Here is a 22,870-nt window from a genome sequence, read left to right as displayed (position 1 = left end):
TGTAGTTAACTACTTTCCAGCTCTGGGAATAGGAAAAAAAATTGCACCTACATATAGCTGTTACAACAAACTTGGGTTCCTCTTGCCAATGGTGTAAGAAATATATATATAATTTTAGTGCAATTTTTCAGTACCAGTTTCAGAGTGTGCATCACATTGAACACAGCATTGCTTAGATAAGTACTTTTACTCTGGATTTTTACTGTGATAGAGTTATAAACTAGAATTCACCAAAACAACATATTTCTGCTACATTTTTTAAGGTTGTGATGTACATGGTATTTGATGAACCAGTTGATTTAAAAGTGTTGCTTCTGTAGTCCTATTGAAAAAAAAATCCAGTGTAGATTCAATTCCAAACTCATTTAGGCGCATTTGAATGCTACAGCCACTTATTCTCATCATACCCCATGTCCTGCAACATTTTAGAATCATTATATCATGTCCTCCCCTTTCATTCCTCTGATATAGGGGGAGAACTTGACCTTTTTCCACCTTCTAATTAACTCTGAATGAACTCATCTAACAAAAATGTTGTCTTAAAGTATTGGTTAACCTGACAGCAAAAATAAAGGGAAAAAACCAAAAATCACAAAAAAAAGAATAAATGCTCATCATTGGGAAAAGGTAAACAAAAGGACACAAGAAATCTACTCTTTTTCATTACAACATTTCTCTTGGGTTCTGCATATAACACACTAACATTTCAAGGCACATAAATACAACATCCCGTTAAAAGTTCAGTAATTTTAATTAAGTAATTTTTAAAGAGAAATCTAAACATTACCAGTATTACAGAATTCATACAATTTGATTTTTTATTCCCTTCAATGCAAATTTAAGTATTTCTTTCTCAGTATATAACAAAATTTTTTAAAAAGTCTATTCTTTTGAGTGCATCAGGTTTTGTCATTTTGTTTGCTTTGTGCTTTTCTTTTTCAAGTTACCAAACCCTTTGAAAGACTGAGCTGCTTCCCTTTTTGTCCTGTCCCTTCCCCGTGCCTCCATTTCCTCAAAGAGACATGCTTCGTTTTGGAATTTCTGTATCACAGGCAATTCAACTTCTGAAACAGACAGACTGTGTAGACAATCATAAGGAATTTGCTAAGAAATTAACTTTTTAAAAAGCTTCACTAATAATCTCTGTACATACTTAAATATAAAGTGTACTTCAGTGCACAGTTGACAGCATTTTTCCAAAGTTGTTTACTGTGATTAGAACTGCTCAATGATTCTGTGATTAACATTCTACCTTACCCAGCACCATCTAAAATTTATCACAATTACACATATTTAAAGAATGTTCAGGAAGTTATTTTTACAGAAAACATTACACTTTATGACACTGAACTTGTATTAAACATTTTTACCATAAACCCCTATTTACAAGTTTTCTCTTGAAGTCCCTACCCAAGAGCATAGGCCTTTTTTAATTCATTTTTAGAAATAAATGCCATTGTAGAAAGTTTTCACAGTTCTCAAAGACAATTCCAGTTTATATATAATTACAATAATTTTTAGCATAATCAGTTAGGAACAAACATGCCCTTGTGAAAAAGTACTTGCAGAGTAATACTAAATAGAACTTAAGAAACACACGTGTTTATATCTTTTCATCTCTCTGCCTTCTACTCCCCCAAAAGCAGCAAATTTAAATTTTAACATGACCTCCATTAGGAAACATGTAGTATTGAAGTGCAGTATTTGGAAATGTCAGTTGCATGAGAATATGTACATACTGTTTGTGTTTTTAATGCATCATAAACATCACCATATCTATTCATCCTTAATGCAGGCCATATCCTTGGGTTTACTAAGGCTCTTCACTTCCTCTAGTAGTTTTCTAGGTGTCAAAATATGAGTAGAACCTGACAAAAGAACAGAAGTATGAACTGTATCAGTCAAAATCTGACTGTCAGACATTCCCTCTTTAAAACATCAGTTACATGCCAGTGTTTTTTACTGCACCTGGAAAACTGACAAGTGCGATTTTTCAAAGTGTTTTCATATAAAGCACCACCATGTAAGTGTCACCATTCCATAGGTAATGTCCCTCTTCTCACACTCAGATGTCCAGATCAGGACTCATACTTTGAACACAAGTTTCAAGTCCTGCTCTGCCCTGTTTGAAAGACAGGAGTGAACCTGGGCAATTGTCCCAGCCTGCAAGAAACCTGCCATTCTGTGAAAGGGTGAGTTAATGAGAGGCTTTACCCTAGAATCAGTAAGCTATCTGGATTCAAGACTATCACAAACAGTAGTGTTCCACAGAAATACCAGTTAGAGAAAATTGGCTTTTACTGACTAACATTTCCTTGGGAAAAAAAAATTCAAGTCTTGAGCAGCCAAGAAATCCTTATTATTCTTCAACGCACAGCTACCTCCCATTCTTACAGAATGATTATAACTTCTGCCATGAAGAGTCACCCTGCAGTTCTGAAGGCAACAAGTAGTGTCACTCTGAATGGGCTCATATTCCTGGAGTTCTGAATCAGGAACACAGACAAATGTTAATTTTTCAGTAATCCATATGGAAATTTGGCAGCTACCACCTTCCCTCAGAAATCAGGAATACAAACAAAACCACAAGAATAATCTCTAAACAAAAGGGAAGATGGTGCTGTGGTGAGTGCCAGATATCCCAGTGAAGAGTCACCTACACTAAACATGGTATTGTAAACAAGTTTCAGATGAAGAAATAATCTGGTTAAACTACATTCCTATTGTCCTGGTCTTCCCATTACTACTCAGAACTAGAACCCAGAACTTGAACCAGCATTAAACCTACCTCAGCCACCACCAAACCAGCAAACAAACAGTAAACTAAAACAAAACCAACCGCACACAAACACACATACAATATCCCTGAATATTTTGAGGTAACAGACTCTAGATTTCAGAATCAAGGTTGGCATTGTTTTAGGGAAGAGTATTTATTTAAAATCATGGTAAATGGTAGCCAGATTCAATCTGAATCTCAAGACTAAATTTAAATGCCAGATGTAGACCTCTCAAGTAATTTAGAATGCTTCAGATGACCCTGCACCGTCATCAACCAGCCCTGCAGATGGACACAGGTCTGTGGTAAGGTTCTGTATCTAGGAGCTCTGTTCCTATATATTATATATAGGTACAAGTTTTAGCACCTAATTATTTCCTGTAATGCTATTTAAAATTCATTTGAGGCACAGCAGCTGATGGAACAAACATTTACTACCTCCAAAGTGCTGAGAGATTACTACACCAGCTGCCAATTGCCAAATCTTAAGCAGGTGAGTTTTCAGGACCCAAGCAGTTAATCATTATGTGGTTTATGCAAAGCCTCCAAGTAGCCACAACAGAAACTAGAAAATATTGTGAAGTCAGCTGAACTACACTGAAAAAGTGGTTTGGGGTTTATTTGTTTAGGTTTTTGGGTGGAATTTTGATTAAGATTGTTGAGGTTTTTCAATTCGTAGCTTCCTTCCAAAGTGAGCAATTTTGCACTAGTCTGTCAGCTTTCCTACTTCCAAAAGCAAGGAGAGTAGCAAGTACCACTGAAGGTAAAGCATAGGCAGATGCAAAAATTTGTGAGGAAACTAATGCAACAAAATAGAGGTCTCATGAAATCCTGTTGGCTATACACTGACATGTCTCTGACATAATTTATCTGTAGAGCATAACTGTTTTGTCCTTAATGTCTTGTGGCAAAAAAAATCCCTCCAAACATCAAACACTTGAGACAACCTGCAAAGATGCTTTTAAGTGCATAGTTTTAAGAAATACACTGGCTATGGTATTAGTGGGTGAACCAAGAGAAGGGATCTAAGCAAAATGATTCTTACATTTTCCAGAACCACATGCAGTACAGCCACCCTTTCCCGTGGCAAGCTTACCAATAACAACCTCACAGGACTTGTAGGCCTCAGAAACCTCGTAGGCGCTGCGCGTCTCCGAGTACGTGATGCCGCCAATGACAAACACGATCAGCCTGGCGCTGCTCCTGCGCTCCTCTCTGTGACTCGCTCGAGGCTTCTGCCGTGCACTGCACAAGATTTCACAAGATGACATTTATACAGCTTGCCTGATTAATTTTTGGTTAAAATTATACAGACAAGCAGTAGCAATTTCTGTCATTCAGTTCATGGCTTGATTGTAATTTCAGCAAATGTGTTTAGATAAATTGATAACTTGTTTTTATTAAATTTTGTAAATTATCACATTACTCTAACTGTTTAGTTATCACTAGGGGAAAATAAATACAAAACAAAAACCTTGTTGCACACACAGCTAACATGCCAAGGACTCCTGCCAAGCAGCTTAACTCTGCATGCTCCCAATTCCAGTGGCATTTTTCATGAGAGGTTCATTTGAAAAAGCTGGAGTCTTAGGTTTTACTATCTCTGAACACTAACAGAATCTCTAAAGAAAACATTTGTCTGTTATCAAATCAGATTCAGATACCTAGGAAAAAGAAAAGCAGCCTGAAGTGCTTAGAATCTAATACACAGGTTAAGTCATCTGCAGTCCTGATCTCCCTGCTAGAGTGCCTTCAAGATTCCCACATTTCACCAGCCTGTAAGACAGAGATCAAGTTCCAGTGTGCAGGGACTTGCTCCAGTATTCCCTGGCACTGATCATCCTAGTGCATATCCAGGAATAGAAGGATACACCACAAACAGTCTAATTAGAAATGGATGTAAAAAACCTATTCCCTGAAGGCTGTGTCTTCCACATTTAGGATATATTTAATGTTTCCCTCCCTGAATTCCAGCATCTGATTAGTGCAGTGAGCATTCCTGAGAGAGGAACACTCATAGTTAGCATTCCTGTGATAGAAACACTCTTGGGAGTCTTGATTCATTTATCTCCCCTTTAAAATAACACTATAAAAAGTGATAAAGCTCTCAAATTGGCATGTATTGGTCATGAGGTTCAAGAGCTAGTGGAATTAAAAAGAGAAAGAAGGAACAGTACAGGTGAGCTTAAAAAAAGAAATTCCAAAAATCACCTCTCAGTGATAATCATTAAATATGCAAGTACACATTTCACATTCATTAGCAGAGAATTCATTTCAAGATCTCGAGCTGTCCTGGACTTGCCTAAACCTGGCAGCAGGGCTCAAATACCTAGCAGGCCCATATTTCCTAATGAGAGACCCTATAGAAGATTTATTTAATTTATTTAAGGTAATTAATCCCAATAATGTCACCGCCACTAACATAGCAGAGATAACTTCCAGAAGTAAAACATTCTTTTTACCTAAGTCACAGTACTGAACATTTATTCCTGAAACCACTTCCCACTCAATGGTTTAAATTTCTCATTCTGGGAATATGAAATGTTATTTCTAACCTTGAAGCAAATGAAAAAGCTATACATTACTAAGAATTATTGAAATAACAACAAAGTTGAGTATGTTTTAGATTAAATAAAAATACAGGCTTGGCACATTAACATTAGCTTACATGTGTTATTTCACTGTTCAGTAAGCACACTTCTGTAAGGCTTTAGAAAGTAAATGACACAAATATTGAGATCTGGGTAAGCTATGTTTCAGGAAATTAAACCATTTACCTTACTGCTCCTGAACCATTCCAGGTGGGAGGACAGCGGGAACAATAAGGCCACTCTTTTGAATCTAATTTGTTTTCTATAGCATCCTGAAGTGCAAAATAAAGACACATTTTAAACAGGCATACAGACCTTAACTCCACCAAGTTTCAGCTTTCAGAAAGGATATCTAACTGGCATTTCATGCCAACACATGCAGCCCAACAAATAATTGCAAGTAGCATCTCATGAATAATGCTCCTATGTAACAAAATGCTACATAACACTAAAATGTATTATAAGTGTTTTGTGTATGATAAAGAATTGTGAGTATACATGCTTTTTTTATAAGCATATTCTGATTTAACTGTTCAGATTTCACTAGCAGACTTTCATCTGTAAAAACACTAATGCATTTAATTTCTATGTGGAAATGTGTGAGAGAAGTCAGAGCCCCCTAAAAATATAAATGAACACGAGAAAGCCATCAAGAATTTACGAATGACAGCACTGGGTCAGACTAACACTCCAGTATGCTGTGTGACATCAGTCACTGACTGATGCTTAGGAAGAGGTTTAAGAACAATGAAATTACACTTCTGGAAAGGAACAGTTTCCAGGCTCTACCACACTACAGTTTAAATTGGAATTGCAGTTTAAAGACCCACTGGAGTTAAAACCAAGAAGATACAGATCTGTAAATTATACTAAACACTGCCAAACCCAGGACAAGCTGTTCTAAAAGACTTCTTGCTTTCACTTTCAATTGCTTCACCTTTAAAATGATCTCCAATAAGAAGCATTACTAACAGCACTCTAATGTTCTATAGTACAGACAGACTAGAAGCAATCTCTTTGCCCACCAGATGTATTTAACAAAATTAACTCAAATACTGTGGAATTCAAAAGATAGAGTACAACGGCTCACTTGAGTAAATTTCTGCAGTGCACCCATGAATTAATTAGTTGGTGAAATTTACCTCCATAACGTCTTTGATAACAGGAGTCCACCTAGAAAGCTGAAAGGTTTCTTCTTTAGAACGGTCCCTTCTTACATATTTATGCTGCTGAGCAACAAACTGAAAAGATTTTCAAAATACGGTTGTATTATTTACTGTTTGGACTTTTGAAACTAATTAGCAGTCAGTAGCAGAAGGAAGAGGGATAAGTATGATATTTTAGAGAAATAATACACATTATAAAGAACAATAATTAATACCCCTAGAATTCAGGATATATTAGAAATACTAACTTCCCAGAGAAGGAACTGAGTAAGTTGGCAGTTTTCAAAATCAACTAGCTCAAGCCATCACCTGAGAATTGCAGAGGCAACATTATGGGTATCTTACTTCAAACAACTAACATGAATAATTTTCAAAGGATTTACCACTTAAACACATTACCCAAAAAAAAAAAAAAAAAAAAAAAAGTCTAGCAATTATCTGCTTCCAAACCCAGACCTGGATAATATTGCTAAGAGTTGCTGAAAGAGTTGTAGGTCCTTGGACAGTAAGAAATCACAAAATAAATAAAAACATTCTTACTGAAGAGATAACAGGAACATCAAGGTATTTCCAATTTCTTATCATATCACTATCACTTTCTATGTGTACATTCTGGATCAGCTTGTCCAAGTTCTCCTGGGTAGTTCCTTCAATATATGGAAAAGAGACAACAATTACCAAGTGACTGTGAGTAAGACCAGTTTTGTCTCACACATTCTGGGCTATTATTTAGTCCAGAACTTTTTTGTTTGTTCTGTGTGACCAGTTTAAGTTGAACATAATACTATATTTTAGATAAAATTTTGTTTAATGGTCCATTCTTGAGACCAAAACTCAATACTGTTACAGATTCCTCAGACCAATATTCTGCCAATTTGCTCCTTCTCTACAACAAAGTTTTCCCCACTGACTTAAGTTTCAGGTTGCCACAGATATGAAACTCTCCTTTAACAGCTTCAATACCATGTGAAAATAAGAGAACAAACTATTGCACACATGCAAGGATAAGAATGATATTAAAACAATGTATGAATCTACACTTGAATTACACCGCTTAACTCCTTGCCAGTAGTATCTTTGCTACTAATCTGAGAGAAAATACAGAGGATGGATAGGATTGCTTTCAAATCCAGCTATCAACTCCAGTGCAGGGACTTAGGTTACCTAAAATCACTCTACTATCCTAAAACTTGAGTTCAAGCTCATAGCACTGAGGAAAAAAATGGGGCAACTTGTCATACCATTTGTACTGAAGATATACAGGAGAATAGCTCTGATTTTATCATAGCTGTCATGACTTTTGTTGAGCAGAACTGGAAGGAGGACCCTCATGGAGTCTTTTACTTTTTCACCCGCTGCATCAGTTCCAAGAGCCAAGTCCTAAATTAATAAAAAATAAAAACAGACACTATGGTTAAAATCACTGAAGTAATTTAAATCAATGTTGTTCTGTGTGTTTGGAATGGCATTTTTATGAAACCACAGGTCTCAGGAAACAATCAAGCTGCATCAATTTAAACTCAGTATGACAAGTCTGACATTGATTTCAATAGTTACAGCATTATAATAACTCTACATAACACTCTTAAACACTTCAAACTATGATATCTAGAATTCTTAAAAATGTAAATTATAGTCACAACATAATGCATCACCCTAAAAGGTGCTTCTTCCAGACATTTAAAAAGGGCTTCCCTCTGCACAACATATTAAAGCAATCTCATAGGAATTTCCAGCCCTGAAAACAAAGGTGATTCTCATACAAATTAGCCAGACTTCAAGACCAAAAAACCTCCAAAACTCTTAGGAACACCTCCTTACTGGGAGCCTTGTAAATTACACTTAGTTTTAACACTACCACCTAAAAAACTGATCACAAAATAAAGGCAAGAGACATAGTAGTTTAGTCAGTTAAAACAAGCTTCTATTCCTGCAAACAAAAAAAGTGATACTTGCAATACTTGCCAAGTTGCTCTTTGCTTTGTGGCTTTTTTAAACATACCTGTTCAGTTTTGCAGAGCCTTTCTATGTTAGGTTTGAACTTGCTCATGCAATCTTCTGCTAAGTTAAGATGAGCAACTTGCTATAAGACAGAAAGAACAAAAAAAAGAAAAGAAAATCATGAGCTGTCATAGCTTGAATTTTTTCCTAGCATGTCCATCATTTTCACTGGTTACAAGAATCAATGCTTCAGTACCATCACACATTTTCTGTGTTTTCCCTTCATTTAGAGTCTGACCCCCATAATACTTTGTAAAACCCTAAACTGTTCTGACATCTTCAATCCTCAAAGCACACAAATTATTTCATTCTTTTACATTGTAAAATGAAACTCATGGAAACAAGTTTTCTTTGCTAAATTTTACAGTAGGTGAAAACATTAATTTGGAGAACAGCTATATAGCACACTACAGGAAAATGACAGACTAAAACTACATTTCAACAAAAAGTCAAGTGCACAGAATTATTTACTGTGAAGTTGTGATTACAAAAGACCCCTTACCTTACTAATCTCTTTACGATAGAGTGGCATCTTCTTCATTAATTGGGACAGAGCAGATATGGATAACTGGAAAGAAATGACACAAGTTGAAAACCTATTTCCCCAGTAAATGACGTGCTTATTTGCCTTCCTGTTGCAGCTTGCTTCCCCCACAACCCCTGAAAATTCCTGTTGAGAAAAGTCTTAATTTCTCTAGCAGATCCATAAATTCCATGGATCTGATCAGCTGAAAATAACTAAATTATCAGGAAAAACAATATCTCAACTTAAACAACTTACTTTTCCTTCTCCTGCTTTTGTTTTTGATGAAGTGTCTTTCAAAAGTTTTGGTATTTCCCTGAAGAAAAGAGGAAAATAATGAAAGGCAACAGCACATGAGTGCTTAAATTTTTTCTTAAAATTTTAAAAGAACGGTGCAACAAGAATTTCTGAATGAAAGTAAAAGCCTGAAATATAGGTCTATCTTCAGAGAAAAGAGTGATTTTTTACAAAGGAAATATTAAACATTCTATCTTCATAATGTCATTTGATGCAGCAGCCCGGTAGCACTGTATACAAAATAATTCCTTCAGATTTAAAATATTTGAAAATACTTGCCAGGAAATGACTTGATTTCCATTTACCTCGAGAACTGCAAGTAGCATTAGTATAACTGCATACCTGGGTACATACTGTATTTTTGAAGCACAATTTCTTCCTGGCATTGATTACTTAACTGAATCCAATCTGTCTTGTAAACCATGTTCATTACTGCTTGTATTCCCATTGAACAGCTCTAACACCCTCCCTCTCACAGAGTTGAGTTTGTTATTTATGCACATACTCTAGCACATCTGCAATATGCTTGTGCCGCATCTTCACCCACAGATCATCATCTTCCTCCAAAACTGCCTCCTTTTCCTTCCCACCAGAGCCTTCTGTTTTGTATCTTCCAAGAGAAAATTCAGACAATTATTTGGGGTTTGGGTTTCCCTCAGTTCTCATCACTTATTTCAGTATTATGTGTAACAGTTTAATCAACATAAATGCTAACAGCAGTAATTGACAAAGATTTTAATTTATAAGCCAAGCCAGTGCCTGAGAAAATATAATTTACAGGATTTTACAGATTACACATTTTAGCATAGAAGCAGCAGATAAATTTTAGAAAGATTCTGTCGGGCAAGAGCTTCTGGCCATTCTTTTAAACCAACATTAACACACATTTACATGCACCTCAATTTCTCTTTAGTTTTCAATGTCAACTTCCCTCTGGTTTCAAATCCAAACTGCACAAAATAATACACACGGCAACTGCCAAGTGCAGCTTTCTCTGTGAACTTTAAGACTTTATAACTAAAGGAAAATGAAATTACATTCAGCAACAAAATGCTAAGCAGGACAAAGTATTTCACATATAAAAGCAGCTGTTGCACAGCATTACAGAGCAGCTATTACGTGACTATAAACAGCAATAAACCTAAAACAAGACCACAATCATGCCACATAATATTTTCACATTTACAGAAACTCACACAGTGCAGATTGCCAGAAAGCAAAAGAATGAAAAAAATTACAAGATTAATGATGCAAGTCAGATTGTGACTACCTAGAAAACATTCTGCTACATTTTCATACCCAGCAATCAAACCCAGACTCAGAGTCTACACTTTCTATTAAAATCTTCACTCAGTGCTTCTGACTGAAGATACACATTCCTCTTTGCTTGGCTAAACAATGAGGCCATCAGGTCTCTTTTGCTGAAGTGGGGCATAAGAAAGCAAAGTCCTACCAAAACCATTGCTGTCAGAACAATTAGACAGTAAAGCACATAACTTACGCAAATTAACATTACATTACTCCAAACAGTGCTTATAAACTGAACATGACTGATTTAAATGTGTATTTACAATAAAACATGTAAGTTTTAACAACTACACAAATTAAATTACTGAAGCTATAAAAGTGAGCATACCTGAGAAATAACCTAGCTTTTTCTCAGTATTCAGTTAGTGGTATTGCTTGTCTTGTTATGCCAAAAAAATTGAGAGTATGAAAGAAAATTCAGAGAATCTCAATGTGCACTCCCAAGGCTTTACTTCAAGACTGTACAAGGTTCTTAAAGAATGCAATTTGGTGGACTCAAAACTTAACAAAAATGCCAATTAGATCCTACCTAATATCAACTAAGGGAGGAAGTCAAGAAAACGAAGTTACAAATACAAGAGGAGAGACTAACAAAAAGTGAAGCAACCATTATGCAATATAAGCAGCTAATATTGCCATGGTGCAATTTCAGGTATTTTATAATCAAGAATAAACTATTTAGGGTTTATTTTTAAGTACTTGCTTGTAAGTATCATTTTCAATGGGTAGCAGATCATATGCCATTGCCTGGAAGGTGAGCTCATGGAGTACAGTTGATACTGGGTCAAAACCACGATCAATTATTATTAGTTGGGAGTGGGTTTTAGCCTAGAAAGCCACCAAACAAACACAAAGTTAAGACATACAGGAGACAGTTAATGCATGTTAAATCTATTTGCATTAAGTCACAGCACTGCACGTATTTTTAGAAAAATAACTGAAAAGCACTGTGCTATGGTCCAAGCCTTTGTTTGAACATCTGAATTATATACCATGGTTTTAAATACTAAGTTTAAGGCAATGCTCTTAGCCCACTGCAATACACTCGGAAATATGAATTTTATTAGTCTAGTGAACAAAAAAGGTAAAAGGAAAACAAACAAAACCCCAAAAATGCTGCCCAGAGATTTAATAGATAACTTCATTGTTTGTATTGCAGATCAGATAGTGCTGCAATACAGGAAAAGACCTCCAAACATTCAACCCAAAGTTTCATTTTGGGATTTAGTGAAGTGTCAGTAGCAGCAGGAATATTTATTTCTGTAGCAAAGTACAAAGTCAAAACCAGAATGATTTACCCCATGGTTTTGTGTTTAAGCAGCTGCCCTAATCAGGCCTTGTTTGTAGTGACAAATCAAAACCATTATTTATGTGAACAGCTGTATCTTTGTAGACAATAAGTCACTTCAGGGGAAACACTTCAGTTCTGGAGTAAGCCCCTTCTACACACGGCCTTATGGAAGGTGATATTAAAACAACATTTATCCACTGGTCTTCAGGTTTGTAGCATCCCCCTACATTATCACAGGACTAATTTTTCAAATAAAATCAGTTTGATCACACAAATACAGCTTTAGTCCAACAGTATTACCTCTACATGGCTTTCATACACAAAAACAACTAAATGGCAACTAGCTGCCTTTATTATTAAATAATATATGTATTTGTAGAACTTAATTTTTGAAGAATATTTCAAAGATTTCTTTTTGCCAGACATACAAAAAAAGGTAAAAATAAACATTTTAGTTCACTGTCTACCTTTATTTGGCTTCTCTCATCTGTTTTGTAGTAGTTTTCAAGACTTTTTTCAACAAGCTGTGCAAGTTTGCTGGCTCTATCAGATGGTCCACTGGGAAAAAAAGAAGCATGCAAAAATAACTTACATTTCTTCATCAGAACACTAAAATGCTACCTTTAAAACAGAAAACTCCCTAGATTGATCCTCTGCTTTCATGAGTTTCTGAACTCCATTCTAAGTATTTCCAATATGTTTTCACTTTTACATTATGATTTCACTCTTTGAATGCTTCAGGTATTTTACACAGCAGAAACAGCTTCAGCCAAAAGACTGGCATTATCTGGAACATGGCCCAGCACCTAAAGTTTCACTCAGAAGTGGGAAACAACAAAAAAAAAAAAAAAAAGAAAAAGAGAAAGAGCAAGGGAAAAAAAAAAAACAGTCAAGCAACTATTTGTTACCTTTGCAGAGAATAAGACACCACTTCACATTACACCACAGAATGCAGTCCTTGAATACAGAAGCCTACTTTGACTTCAAAGATAGTAAATCCCTTTCAAAGTTCAAAAGAGGCATTCTTCTCAATATCTCTACTACAAGAAATCCTGCTCCCATGTGCCACAGCAATTTCTGAATTCCTTGGTGCCAAGCAGAGCTGCAAATGGCTAAACAGCAGCAGTTCTGTTACAGGATTATGCATGTGGCATACAAGAATGCAGCATATCAGTGTCACCCTACTGACTAGACATGAAACAAACCATTCAGAACTAGACAGGGTATAGCAAGTACTGTTACATGCACGTACACAGAAAAACACTGCTCTACCTACACTTCACAAATTCCTATCATACCATATTTCAGACTTGTGGATTAAAACAATTAATCCACAACCACAATGGAAAAATCAAACTATGCTGCAGCCTCGAGCTATCACCAAATAATGTGGTAGGCCCTAGAAGTGAGAGCAATTACTATAGAACTCTTTGTCCCACCTTTTATATCGTACTCCTGGATTCTCATCTAGTGTGGCACATAAGGTAACAATTTGTTCAGCCATGACTTGCAGTACAGCATCTTTATCCTTTGTCTTTTCCAGAGTGGGACTGTAGCAGCGGTAAAATGCATCTGGGATGTTGAGAGTAAATACCTACATAAAGCACAAGCAAGAAAAAAAGGGCCTAATTTGCAGATTGCCAAAACATCTGGTAAAAAGTTAGCTAATAATTTAAAACTGCAAGAAAAAGTCATACATAGGACACTGAAGAAAAAAAACCTCAAACAAACCCACACTTCATTCCTCTATCCCTGCTGAGCTCATCTTTTTGTTCTCAGACTTTTTCCCTACTACTCTCCTACATAAATTACTCTGTTTTTCAAATTATGAAAGGAAGGACAAATGGAAGGAAGGAACTTAACACCTGTCAGTGCCTTGTACAGAATGATACAATGCAATATCAAAATGATCATAGAAGGTATCAAAGTTAAATTGGTTTAAAATAAATATTTACATATTGTATCTGCTTTTAATATGAAGAATTTACGTTCAATAGCTGGAATTTTTAAAATGCATTAAATCTTGATTAAAGCAGAGAGATGAAAGGCTTTTTCAATAGTTTTATAAATGGAATGCAAACACGGGTACAATCCCATTGTCAGTAAATGGATTTTCTCTAGCTTCAGATGGACTCTGTGACTACAGAGCCAAATAAGAATGTCCATCCAGATAAAGGTGTTTGCTTCACTCGAGCAGATAATCACCTGGACTTTGCCCAGAGCTCAGCCTGATTATTTACTCCTAGCATCCCAGAAAGCAGGAAGACCAGTTAACATTGTTCCTCTGCTAAGGACTGAAAAGGTTCTCACAACCCCAGCTACTGAGAATACAAAACTCCAGTAAAAACAAGTAGAGTGCTGCCCAGCCTTAGTGCTGCTTATTTTCAACTACAGAAAAGTAGCCTTGATTTCTGCATTCATGGTGAGTCCTCCAGAGAACCAGGACCACAACATTTTCATAGGCTTTATTTGATACAGAAAAGCAGCTTTGGCAGAGCTCCCAAAGCCAGCTTGAAATAAAACTTGTCAACATCAACCTCATTGGAAAGCAAAGAAACAGGCCACCATGCTCCTTATCCCCTGATGGATTCTCAACCAAAATAATAAAGAACCCTTTATAATACAAAGGAATGTGTCTTCAAACCAGGAAGCTTCACCAGAGTGAGACAGGGCTAGCAGCAATCCCTCCTATATTCACCTGCCACTTGGTACACTTAAGAGTTGTCCCCTTGATAGGTTGATAACATTTGACATGGGAAACATTTGTGGTTAGTTCCAGTTAGTTCTCCAGCTCCCAGAACTGGGCAGAGCTTGGAGGCTTCACTGTCTTAGTGAGCATCAGTGTGCCCTCTGTGTCTGATGAAGGGTATGAGCAACAAATGACTTTTCAACCCAACACCCACTGTGTGGTTGCACATGGAAAACACCCAGTGGTTTCTACTGGTAGTATAGATCTTTGACTGAGAAAACAGGATTTCCATGCTCTCCTCTCACTGAAAAGACTGTCAAGTTGTAGTAGTTTTTGTTCCACTCCCCTTCAGTTCTCTTAGTCCATTTGTTCTCCTTTCCTGACTTTCACCAAGTCCTACTTTACTCCTATGCACCAACCTACCCAACCTATCAAAGTAAAACCTCAGTATCAGCAGTAACAAACTCTTACCAAAAACCAGCCAGAAAACTTGCCTGCTCTTAGGGAACAGATTCCTTCTTTAACCTCCCTATTGCAACTGACACCAAGGCGTGCAAAGAGTAAAACTTTGAGTACAAGACCATTTGTTTTCATCTGAAAAGCTTAAGCAAGCACTGAAAATGTGCCCAAATGGAAATATCTCACAGAGTGTGTCAATCAAAAGCTACATTCTATTTCATTGTTTTCTAAAAGGTCAGCAGCACTTGAAAATAATCCTCCAGACTACTGTTAAGGTTAAGAATTAAACTTACCTGAGATTCATAAGGGAAGAATGAAATGTTGATCTCCTTACATTTCTTTATTGATTTTGCACATGAAGCCTTAATTTTATTGAAGAGGCTGTCAGGACAAACTAGGGGGAAAAAAGAGAGTCTAAGTACAAATAAGTTGTACTATTCCAGCTGTCAGCTCACTTATTAAACATACAGTATTCAGAACAGACAATTCTAAATTAAGACCCAATTAACCATAAAATACAAAAAAAAAAATTGCCTACTCTTCCTAAAGTGATATAGATTATATAATCAATATTTTGTTTATGAGATCTTTTTTGAGAAGCACCACTGCTCAATTTATACTGGCTTTTTGCAAGCAAAACGTTGTTGAACACTCATTAGCAGTCTGCAACTGTGAAGGATGTTGATTTTATCAAAGTAAAGGTTTCTGCTGTTTCTTGTCATGTAGGAGAGAAAAAAACATTTCCCAAGCTACAAAAATAAATCACGTGTCCATATCAAAGAGCAAAACAGATATGGAATTTAATTATAGATCTCTAAGGCCTTCCACCACACTTCCAGGCTACACTGGATCCCAGTCTAGAAAATGAATTTAAGGAATACATAGATGACATGAATACTACACAAACTTGGAAGTTACAAAGTTATTTCTCTAACTCAGGAGCTATTCCTCTCAACAGGAAAAGTTTTGGCAAGTATTCAAACTGAAACCTTGCCCATTTGAAACCAAGGAGCACACAGCAAGATAGCAGTACATTTCAGAACAATAACTGCTGTTTCAGCATGAAATTAAACAAGAAACCAAGAATTTGGATAGTAATTTAATACTGCTTTGAGAACATCCAGTAGCAGATACACACAGCCCACAAACACAGGCACGCCTCAGTCTCTGCCTTCAGCAGCACATTTGGGTTTTTTGTTTTCCTCTCTTGACAGCCATTTTAGTCACACTGACTGACTGCAGGGCCATGTGCAACCACATGAACCCTGCTCCCAGTAATTGTCTCTGCTACACAATTAATGGCATGCATGCAAGGGCTAAGTAGGCCCCTTCTTTCAGGGAGGGGGAAAAGCTGGCTCACAGCTCTGAAGGAACTTCCTGAAGCAACCAATTACTGACACAGCTCCTGCACAAAATTCTCATGAAGTTATGTTTTTAGTACTGTTTTGTTTATGTAGAGATATATAGTGTGACTTGAATTATCTTCCTCCACACTCCAACACAGGAGAAGACTGGAATACTTAAAAATAAAACTACATTACCTAAATTAAAAGCAGAGGTGGAGAACAATCAAGACTGTTTGGTAATTGTGAAAGAAATTGCCACACAGCGTGGTGACCACAGCCTGGAAACCCAGATATATGCTTAATGTTTTGAGTCTCAAACCTCCTAGCAAGAAACAGGGCCCAAATTTTTCATTCACTCAACTACAGACAAGAGAAATGAGCAGCTTACTTATTTACCCATATAAAGTTACCAAGCTACAACCCAAAAGCTTACTTACAGTCAGTGAAATACACATATGCTGCTTTGTATCTGCTGGATGATTTATTGATGAAGTCATCAATCAGTCCATCTACAGACTTATGGGGGCAAGAAAAATAAAAAATAAAACCAAAAAACAACATCATGCCAGTGTTTTGCCTTTCTACACGTATCAGACCAAGCTCCTCCCTCCTCTCCTCCTGCTCTATTACCAAATCCCACTTAGGAATACTACATTTCAACATATAAGTAAACACTGTAGTTTAAGACTTTTAATTCCAGATGAAGAATAACAAGCAATTACAGATGGTCAGTCATGCACCAAGATCATTTCAGGAAGCACACACATCATAGTATTTGCATCATTTTCCAGCTGTAACACTGCTGAGATTTATTGTCTCAAGAATTTTTAGGAAGTAACAGTAATCTCTTATTAGAGCCATTACTTTGAATTCTATTTTTTAATATATTGCATCATGATGTGATACAACATGTCTTTCAGTGAGGTTACAATTGCTAGGCAATGATACAGTGCCTACCTCGACCACAAGGTACAAATTTGCAACATATTCCATGGTGGCACTACTCTTCATCTTGGGAAATTAGGCATCACACAGAGGAGTATCACAGAAAACGCAAAGGTAAAGTACTGCATAGCTATACACAGTAAATAAACATTTTACAATAAGGGGTTTTTTCAGTCTAAAAGATCTTGCAGCACTTGAAATACTAACCTTTTTGGTAGGAGTTATTAAATATATTGCCTTCATGTGTGGGACAGGCTCACGGGTTTTATATACATTCTCCACCACTATAAAGTAAGAAATATTACATATTTATAATTAGGAACATTATGCATCTTTAAGGAAAACACTGCACATATTTTAATATAGTTGATTAAAAAGTAACAGCTATCAAGTTGTTCACAATATTAGAGGTAAGGACGTACCTTCAGCCAAGAGTCTTGATTTATTTCTTTGTTATTTTATATACAAAAGGTTACCACAAGGCTTTCTCAACTCTCAGTCTAGTGACAAGTAAAGTTGTAAGACTAAATCCTTCCTAGGTATTCTACACTTCTACAACAGAATGGCAATGCAAACATACTCCAGCTATGGGGCCCAGTAGGAACTCTCTTGGCAAGAGAGTTCTTTTTCCAGCACAATGAAGGAGAGGGACAGAGAAACTATGCAGGACATCATTTTGGACCACAGCCTCTTCTGTCCTTTGTTTGCCAATGTCCTGAGCAATTACGCTGTTTCAACATAATTGCGGGCACAAATTAAGACATATTTCAGCAAATCAGCTTCACTCATCACTTGTTTTTCTCTGTTTAATAAAGTCATTACTGTATAGTTTTACAATACACTAGCTTGAGAATGCAGAGATATTCTTGTGGCTCAGAAATTTTGTGGGGGAGGAACAAGGAAGATAAGTAATGTCAGACATCTGGATGTGGAAAGACAGGTTCCTTTCAGCAGCATGCTCACTAAAAATAAAAGGTTTCTCCTTGATGAAAAGCATACATGCTCACCAAAAGTTTCTCACAAAAGATAAGTAGCACTCACAAGTTAAAACACACACCAAAAAGCAAAATTCATACAGCTCTGCTGTTATGTTTTCAGAATAATCAAATTATACTGAATAACTGGAATAAGAATAGTACTGTGGAATAAATAACCAAGTCTAAACAATGTCTTCTTACACAAGCATGTCTGAAAATCTACACCTAAAGCTAATTAAAACTAGTTCATTTACATCTTGGGAATTTATTTCAATTTCAAAAACAGGCATCAGCAGACACCCATTCGCATCTCACAAAAAAAACCACCAAAAACCCCTAACCAAAAACCATCACAACAACCAAACAAAAAAAAAATGTAAAAGCACAAAAAACACCAAAAACCCCTATCAAACAAAAAAAATCCCTTAGAGCAATCTTTAGGGAAAAAAAAAATTAAAGGGGATCTGAGCTTTCAGGCAGAGAAACATTTGGTTTTTTCATTAAAAAACAAACAAAAAAAACCCCCCACAATTGACTAATTACTGCCAAAGCCTAAAAGGCTACTATTTTAATATCCCATAACTATTTGTCTTCATCAACCAAATAAAGTACCATTTCTTCCAAGGGTACTATCAATTTCATCCATTTCAGTCTTTCCCTTTTTCCTACCAGGAAATTGCCATTGGTGTATTAATAAGAATTATGCTTACCTGTGACACCCTCTGCCAGTAGATCAGTCATTTTGCAGCACAGTGACAGCAATTTAGTAGTGTAATCATCTAAAAGCATTACCTAAACATATTTTTTAAAAAACACACACAAGTATTTAGATACATTAATCAGTTATATTAAACCCATGTCATTTCCTCAAAAACATGCCATAAAAATTTGAAGCTAAAACTATTTTATTACTCTATTTTTTTCATTACCTGCATACACCAACATTGCAGGGGGAAATTAATTTCAGAAGGCAGCTCCTAGTGGACAGGATTTCCAAAGACAAGCTCAATCTTAAATATGAGCTTTGTTCCCCCTACTCATACTAGAAAGTATTTGGAAAATTTCACTTGGACACAAGTCTTTATAATTCCTGCTAATTTACCCCATGGCCTGCTCAAATAAACCTGTATTTATTTTAAAACTGTTTTATAGATTAAGCAGTTCTAACAGGTATCATACTGCTGAATCCTGCTCCACATGTACTGCCATACAGTGTAATTTTTGAAATTAATAAAGTACAAGTAATTTAAAAGGAAAGCAAAGATAAACACAAACAGTTTCTAATTTTCTTCACATCTAATTTAAAAAAAAAAGAGACTACTAGCCATTTGTTGTTCTTGTACTAGCCTCTAGATTTTTCAATATGTACTATACAGTGATCTGAGTTACCAAAAGTAAAGTCTATAACTTGGATAGAAAATAATCTTGAGTGCAAATGCCAGACATTAATTTTATGAACTTGTTCTCTACTAGCGATACAGATTCAAGTGATGACAGAATTCTTATAAAATTTTTAACAAAATTGTACCTTCCATTCTTCCTCTTTGGTGAAGTCATCAAATATTGCTGATTTCAGCTCTGTAAGAAGAAACAGTTTACCAGTTACCAGGAATCAAATTGTTACTAAGAAAGAAAAAAATAATTCACCCATTTAGACTTATGTGTTCAGAGCCTTAAAAAGAAAAATTAAAAAAAACCATACTGATAAATACCTGCACAGAATTCTTCACCACAAACTGTCCCTGCCTATTTCTAGGACTATACACAGGTGTAATAACAAATGTTTAACCACATGAAAATTTTATTAACATTAATATTTTCTGACAACACTCTTGCCAGTTAGTCTTCAGCATTACATAGAATTCCTTTTAATAAACTGAGTAACCAACAACCTTGTCCAAAATCTCAAATATTCTATTTTTTCTACAATATTTGCCTATAAAAGACACCAAAACATACAAATGGATAATTCAGCTGTCTTGAACCTCATTTCTGCTATTAAAAAATAGAAGTCAGTTTTCTCCCATAATAAAATGAAAGTGCCCCTGCACTATTCCAACTGTTATTGATTTTGTCCTTGACCTGCAGCTGCTTCACCCAAATAATTGACCTACATTGGTTTACAGGCTCTCAAAACCATTCTTCTCCTGCAAGCATTCTGGACACACAAAAACCAAACCCAGGTTAGTGCTCCATTTCTGTCCAGGCTTTAATTTTCTTCTCACAGAATTTATACCAACCATACATCCTAACTACCTTTTCAGATTTTGTCTTCTCTGAATACATTCAGAGAATGTATTCAGAGAATACATTCGTTCACAAAGGCTTTTTTTCTTTTACCTTTACTTCACAATCTAGGAAATAACTATACACAACACTGACAGAACAGCAGGCTGCCAAATTCCTGTGTAGAAAAAAAAGAGGCAAACCACACCTTGGCAAAATTAATGACCCGTTTATAACACACTTCCTGAAGAAAGGACTGTTAAGCAAGTGCTACAAAAACCAGAATTGCTAAAATGCTGAATCATTTCCAAAATTATTATAGCTATCTATGGCTAGGCTAGAACTCCTTATACAAGTCTATAAAACAATTTAAAGTTGTGGAAAAAATTTAAAATACAGAATTCCTCGTGGAAAGGACTTCATGTAGAAACTAACTATATACAACAGCTCTCTGTATTTCATTATTTTATCCACAAGAACTACTGTCTCCTAAATACAGGTAGCTTTCTCTGCCCTCACAACTGTGAGCTTAACTGAGGACAAACTTGTGTGAATTAACTTTTCCACACACCACAGGTGTAACTTCTGTGCCTATTTACAGAGCAGGAAATAGATACACATTGACACAAGCTGCTACATCAAACATCAGCATCACTATTTTCAGACAAATCAGCCTTAATAAAAAACCCCTAATGTTTTGATGAAACATTAGGAAGTAGCAGTTTATGGCCTTCAATTACCCATTCAAAAAGTGCCAGACAATGTCTAAAACTTAGTTCATCAATTTTCATTGTTGTTGAAGTCTTGGAAAGACAAGAGAAACTAGATGACTAACACATTTATTTCAGAAGTTCCTCTTAACTAAGCTTGTAATATAAATGTTTTATTATTCACACTGCTTCACTGTCACTCTAATCTTTATTCCTCACACTGGCAACACAATTTTCGAACGTCTTTATGGCTCTTACTGACACACTTATGCTTTGATCAAATTATTCCCTTTTAAGGTCCAAGTCTTCTATAAAATATGTCAAGACAAAACATTGGCCTTACAGTCACAGGCACAAAGAGCAAGACAGCAGGATAAGCAAAGCAGCAAAAGTGGGGATTTCTAAGGGTTAAATTTTAAACAAAGAGATCTAATTCATACAAGCAGGATACAGGTGCCAGCAATTAGGACTGAGCTCCAGAAGGAGAGTCTGCTTTTCACTTCTAGTGACACAAACGAACAGCTTTCAGGTGGAAGCAGAGGAGAAAAACGAAAACAAGGCGGCAGCAGGACCTCCCCATTTCAGCGACAGTCGCCGGGCTGGCTGAGCAGCTCGTGGAGTCACAACCTCAGTACAATTAAGCTCGGGATGAGGTGGCTGCCTGTGCCTTTTCCCCAAAGGTCTCACACTACCTGAAATACTATCAGCCTTCCTACTCCAGCAAGGAAAGGAGCAGTTACAACTTCATTTTCTGTAACAAACACCAGCAGAACCTGCTCCAAAACACAGAGATAAAAATCTGCAGTTCACCTGGGAACACCTTCAACTTTTTCTACCAAAAACTGAAGCCAAACACAAAGTGGGAAGCGCCGCTCCGTCAGAGAGAGCAGAGCCCCTTCTGGGGCCGGAGCACTCTCCAAAAGTAGTAGCTGGGAGGTCGTAGAAAAGTGCTTGAAGAGCTGACTTAGGTTTAGGCTCTTCAAGAGCCCGTCAGGCGGGCTGTAGCCTACAGAGCTCACCCTTATCCCGGAAAAAGGCACAAGCGTCTCTTTGCAGCGCTGTCACTGCGGACACCCGCGGCAGCGCCGCAAGCTGGGGCAGCCACCTCCCACCAGCGCGCCGAGTCGCCACCTGTAACAGCCGGCCGCAGCCGCCACCCACAGCCTCCGCCGGACACCGGCCGCACGCAGAGCCACCCTGGCCCGGGCCCGACCCCAACCCCAACCCCAACTCCGACCTCGCTCGGCCACCTCAGCTCCACACGCAGCGCGGCTCCGGCCGCGTCGGCGGCTGCCCCAGACGTCACCTCGGCGGGCACCCCCGACCCCACACACGGAGCTACGCGGCGCCTCAGCGGCGGATGCTCCCGACCGGCCCGCGGCCACCGAACGGCCCCAGGGCGCTCCCGCCGCGGGGCCGGGAAAGGAGCCCCACAGTCACTCACTCTGCCACACGAAGCTCTTCAGCCCCCGCACCGCCGGCGCCATCTTGCTGCCAGCCCCGCCTGGCAGGGCTGCCTTCTCCTCCCTCTTCAGGGGCGGCGGCGGAGGGCGCAGCCCGAT

At 37.3% G+C, this 22,870-nt stretch overlaps 1 protein-coding gene across 1 annotated transcript; it reads right to left on the bottom strand.

Annotated features, from left to right (window-relative positions):
• Positions 1–828: 828 nt before the first annotated feature.
• STXBP3 (syntaxin binding protein 3) lies at positions 829–22,805 on the bottom strand. Its single transcript, XM_084211003.1, has 19 exons — positions 22,753–22,805; positions 19,901–19,950; positions 19,083–19,164; positions 17,603–17,679; positions 16,888–16,966; positions 15,398–15,498; positions 13,396–13,550; positions 12,424–12,514; positions 11,365–11,493; positions 9,863–9,963; positions 9,319–9,376; positions 9,040–9,105; positions 8,539–8,619; positions 7,778–7,916; positions 7,077–7,183; positions 6,513–6,611; positions 5,557–5,642; positions 3,876–4,024; positions 829–1,868 (listed from the first exon to the last, which is right to left on the bottom strand). Exons 1-19 carry the CDS (start codon positions 22,793–22,795, stop codon positions 1,777–1,779), a joined length of 1,785 nt encoding a protein of 594 aa, XP_084067129.1. The 5' UTR covers positions 22,796–22,805; the 3' UTR covers positions 829–1,776.
• Positions 22,806–22,870: the final 65 nt, after the last annotated feature.

This window comes from Fringilla coelebs, assembly GCF_963513975.1.
Source record: "Fringilla coelebs genome assembly, chromosome: 9".
NCBI lineage: Eukaryota > Metazoa > Chordata > Aves > Passeriformes > Fringillidae > Fringilla > Fringilla coelebs.
This window is presented reverse-complemented; position numbering and strand designations above follow the sequence as displayed.

Excerpts from the sequence above, each read along its gene's own strand:
- STXBP3 (XM_084211003.1), bottom strand. The coding sequence starts at position 22,795 with ATGGCGCCGGCGGTGCGGGGGCTGAAGAGCTTCGTGTGGCAGA. Across the intron at positions 7,184-7,777 it reads GTATATCTTCAGTACAAATG|GAACTACCCAGGAGAACTTG; the intron begins GTATGACAAGTT and ends CATATATTGAAG. Across the intron at positions 5,643-6,512 it reads TTATCAAAGACGTTATGGAG|GATGCTATAGAAAACAAATT; the intron begins GTAAATTTCACC and ends TTTGCACTTCAG.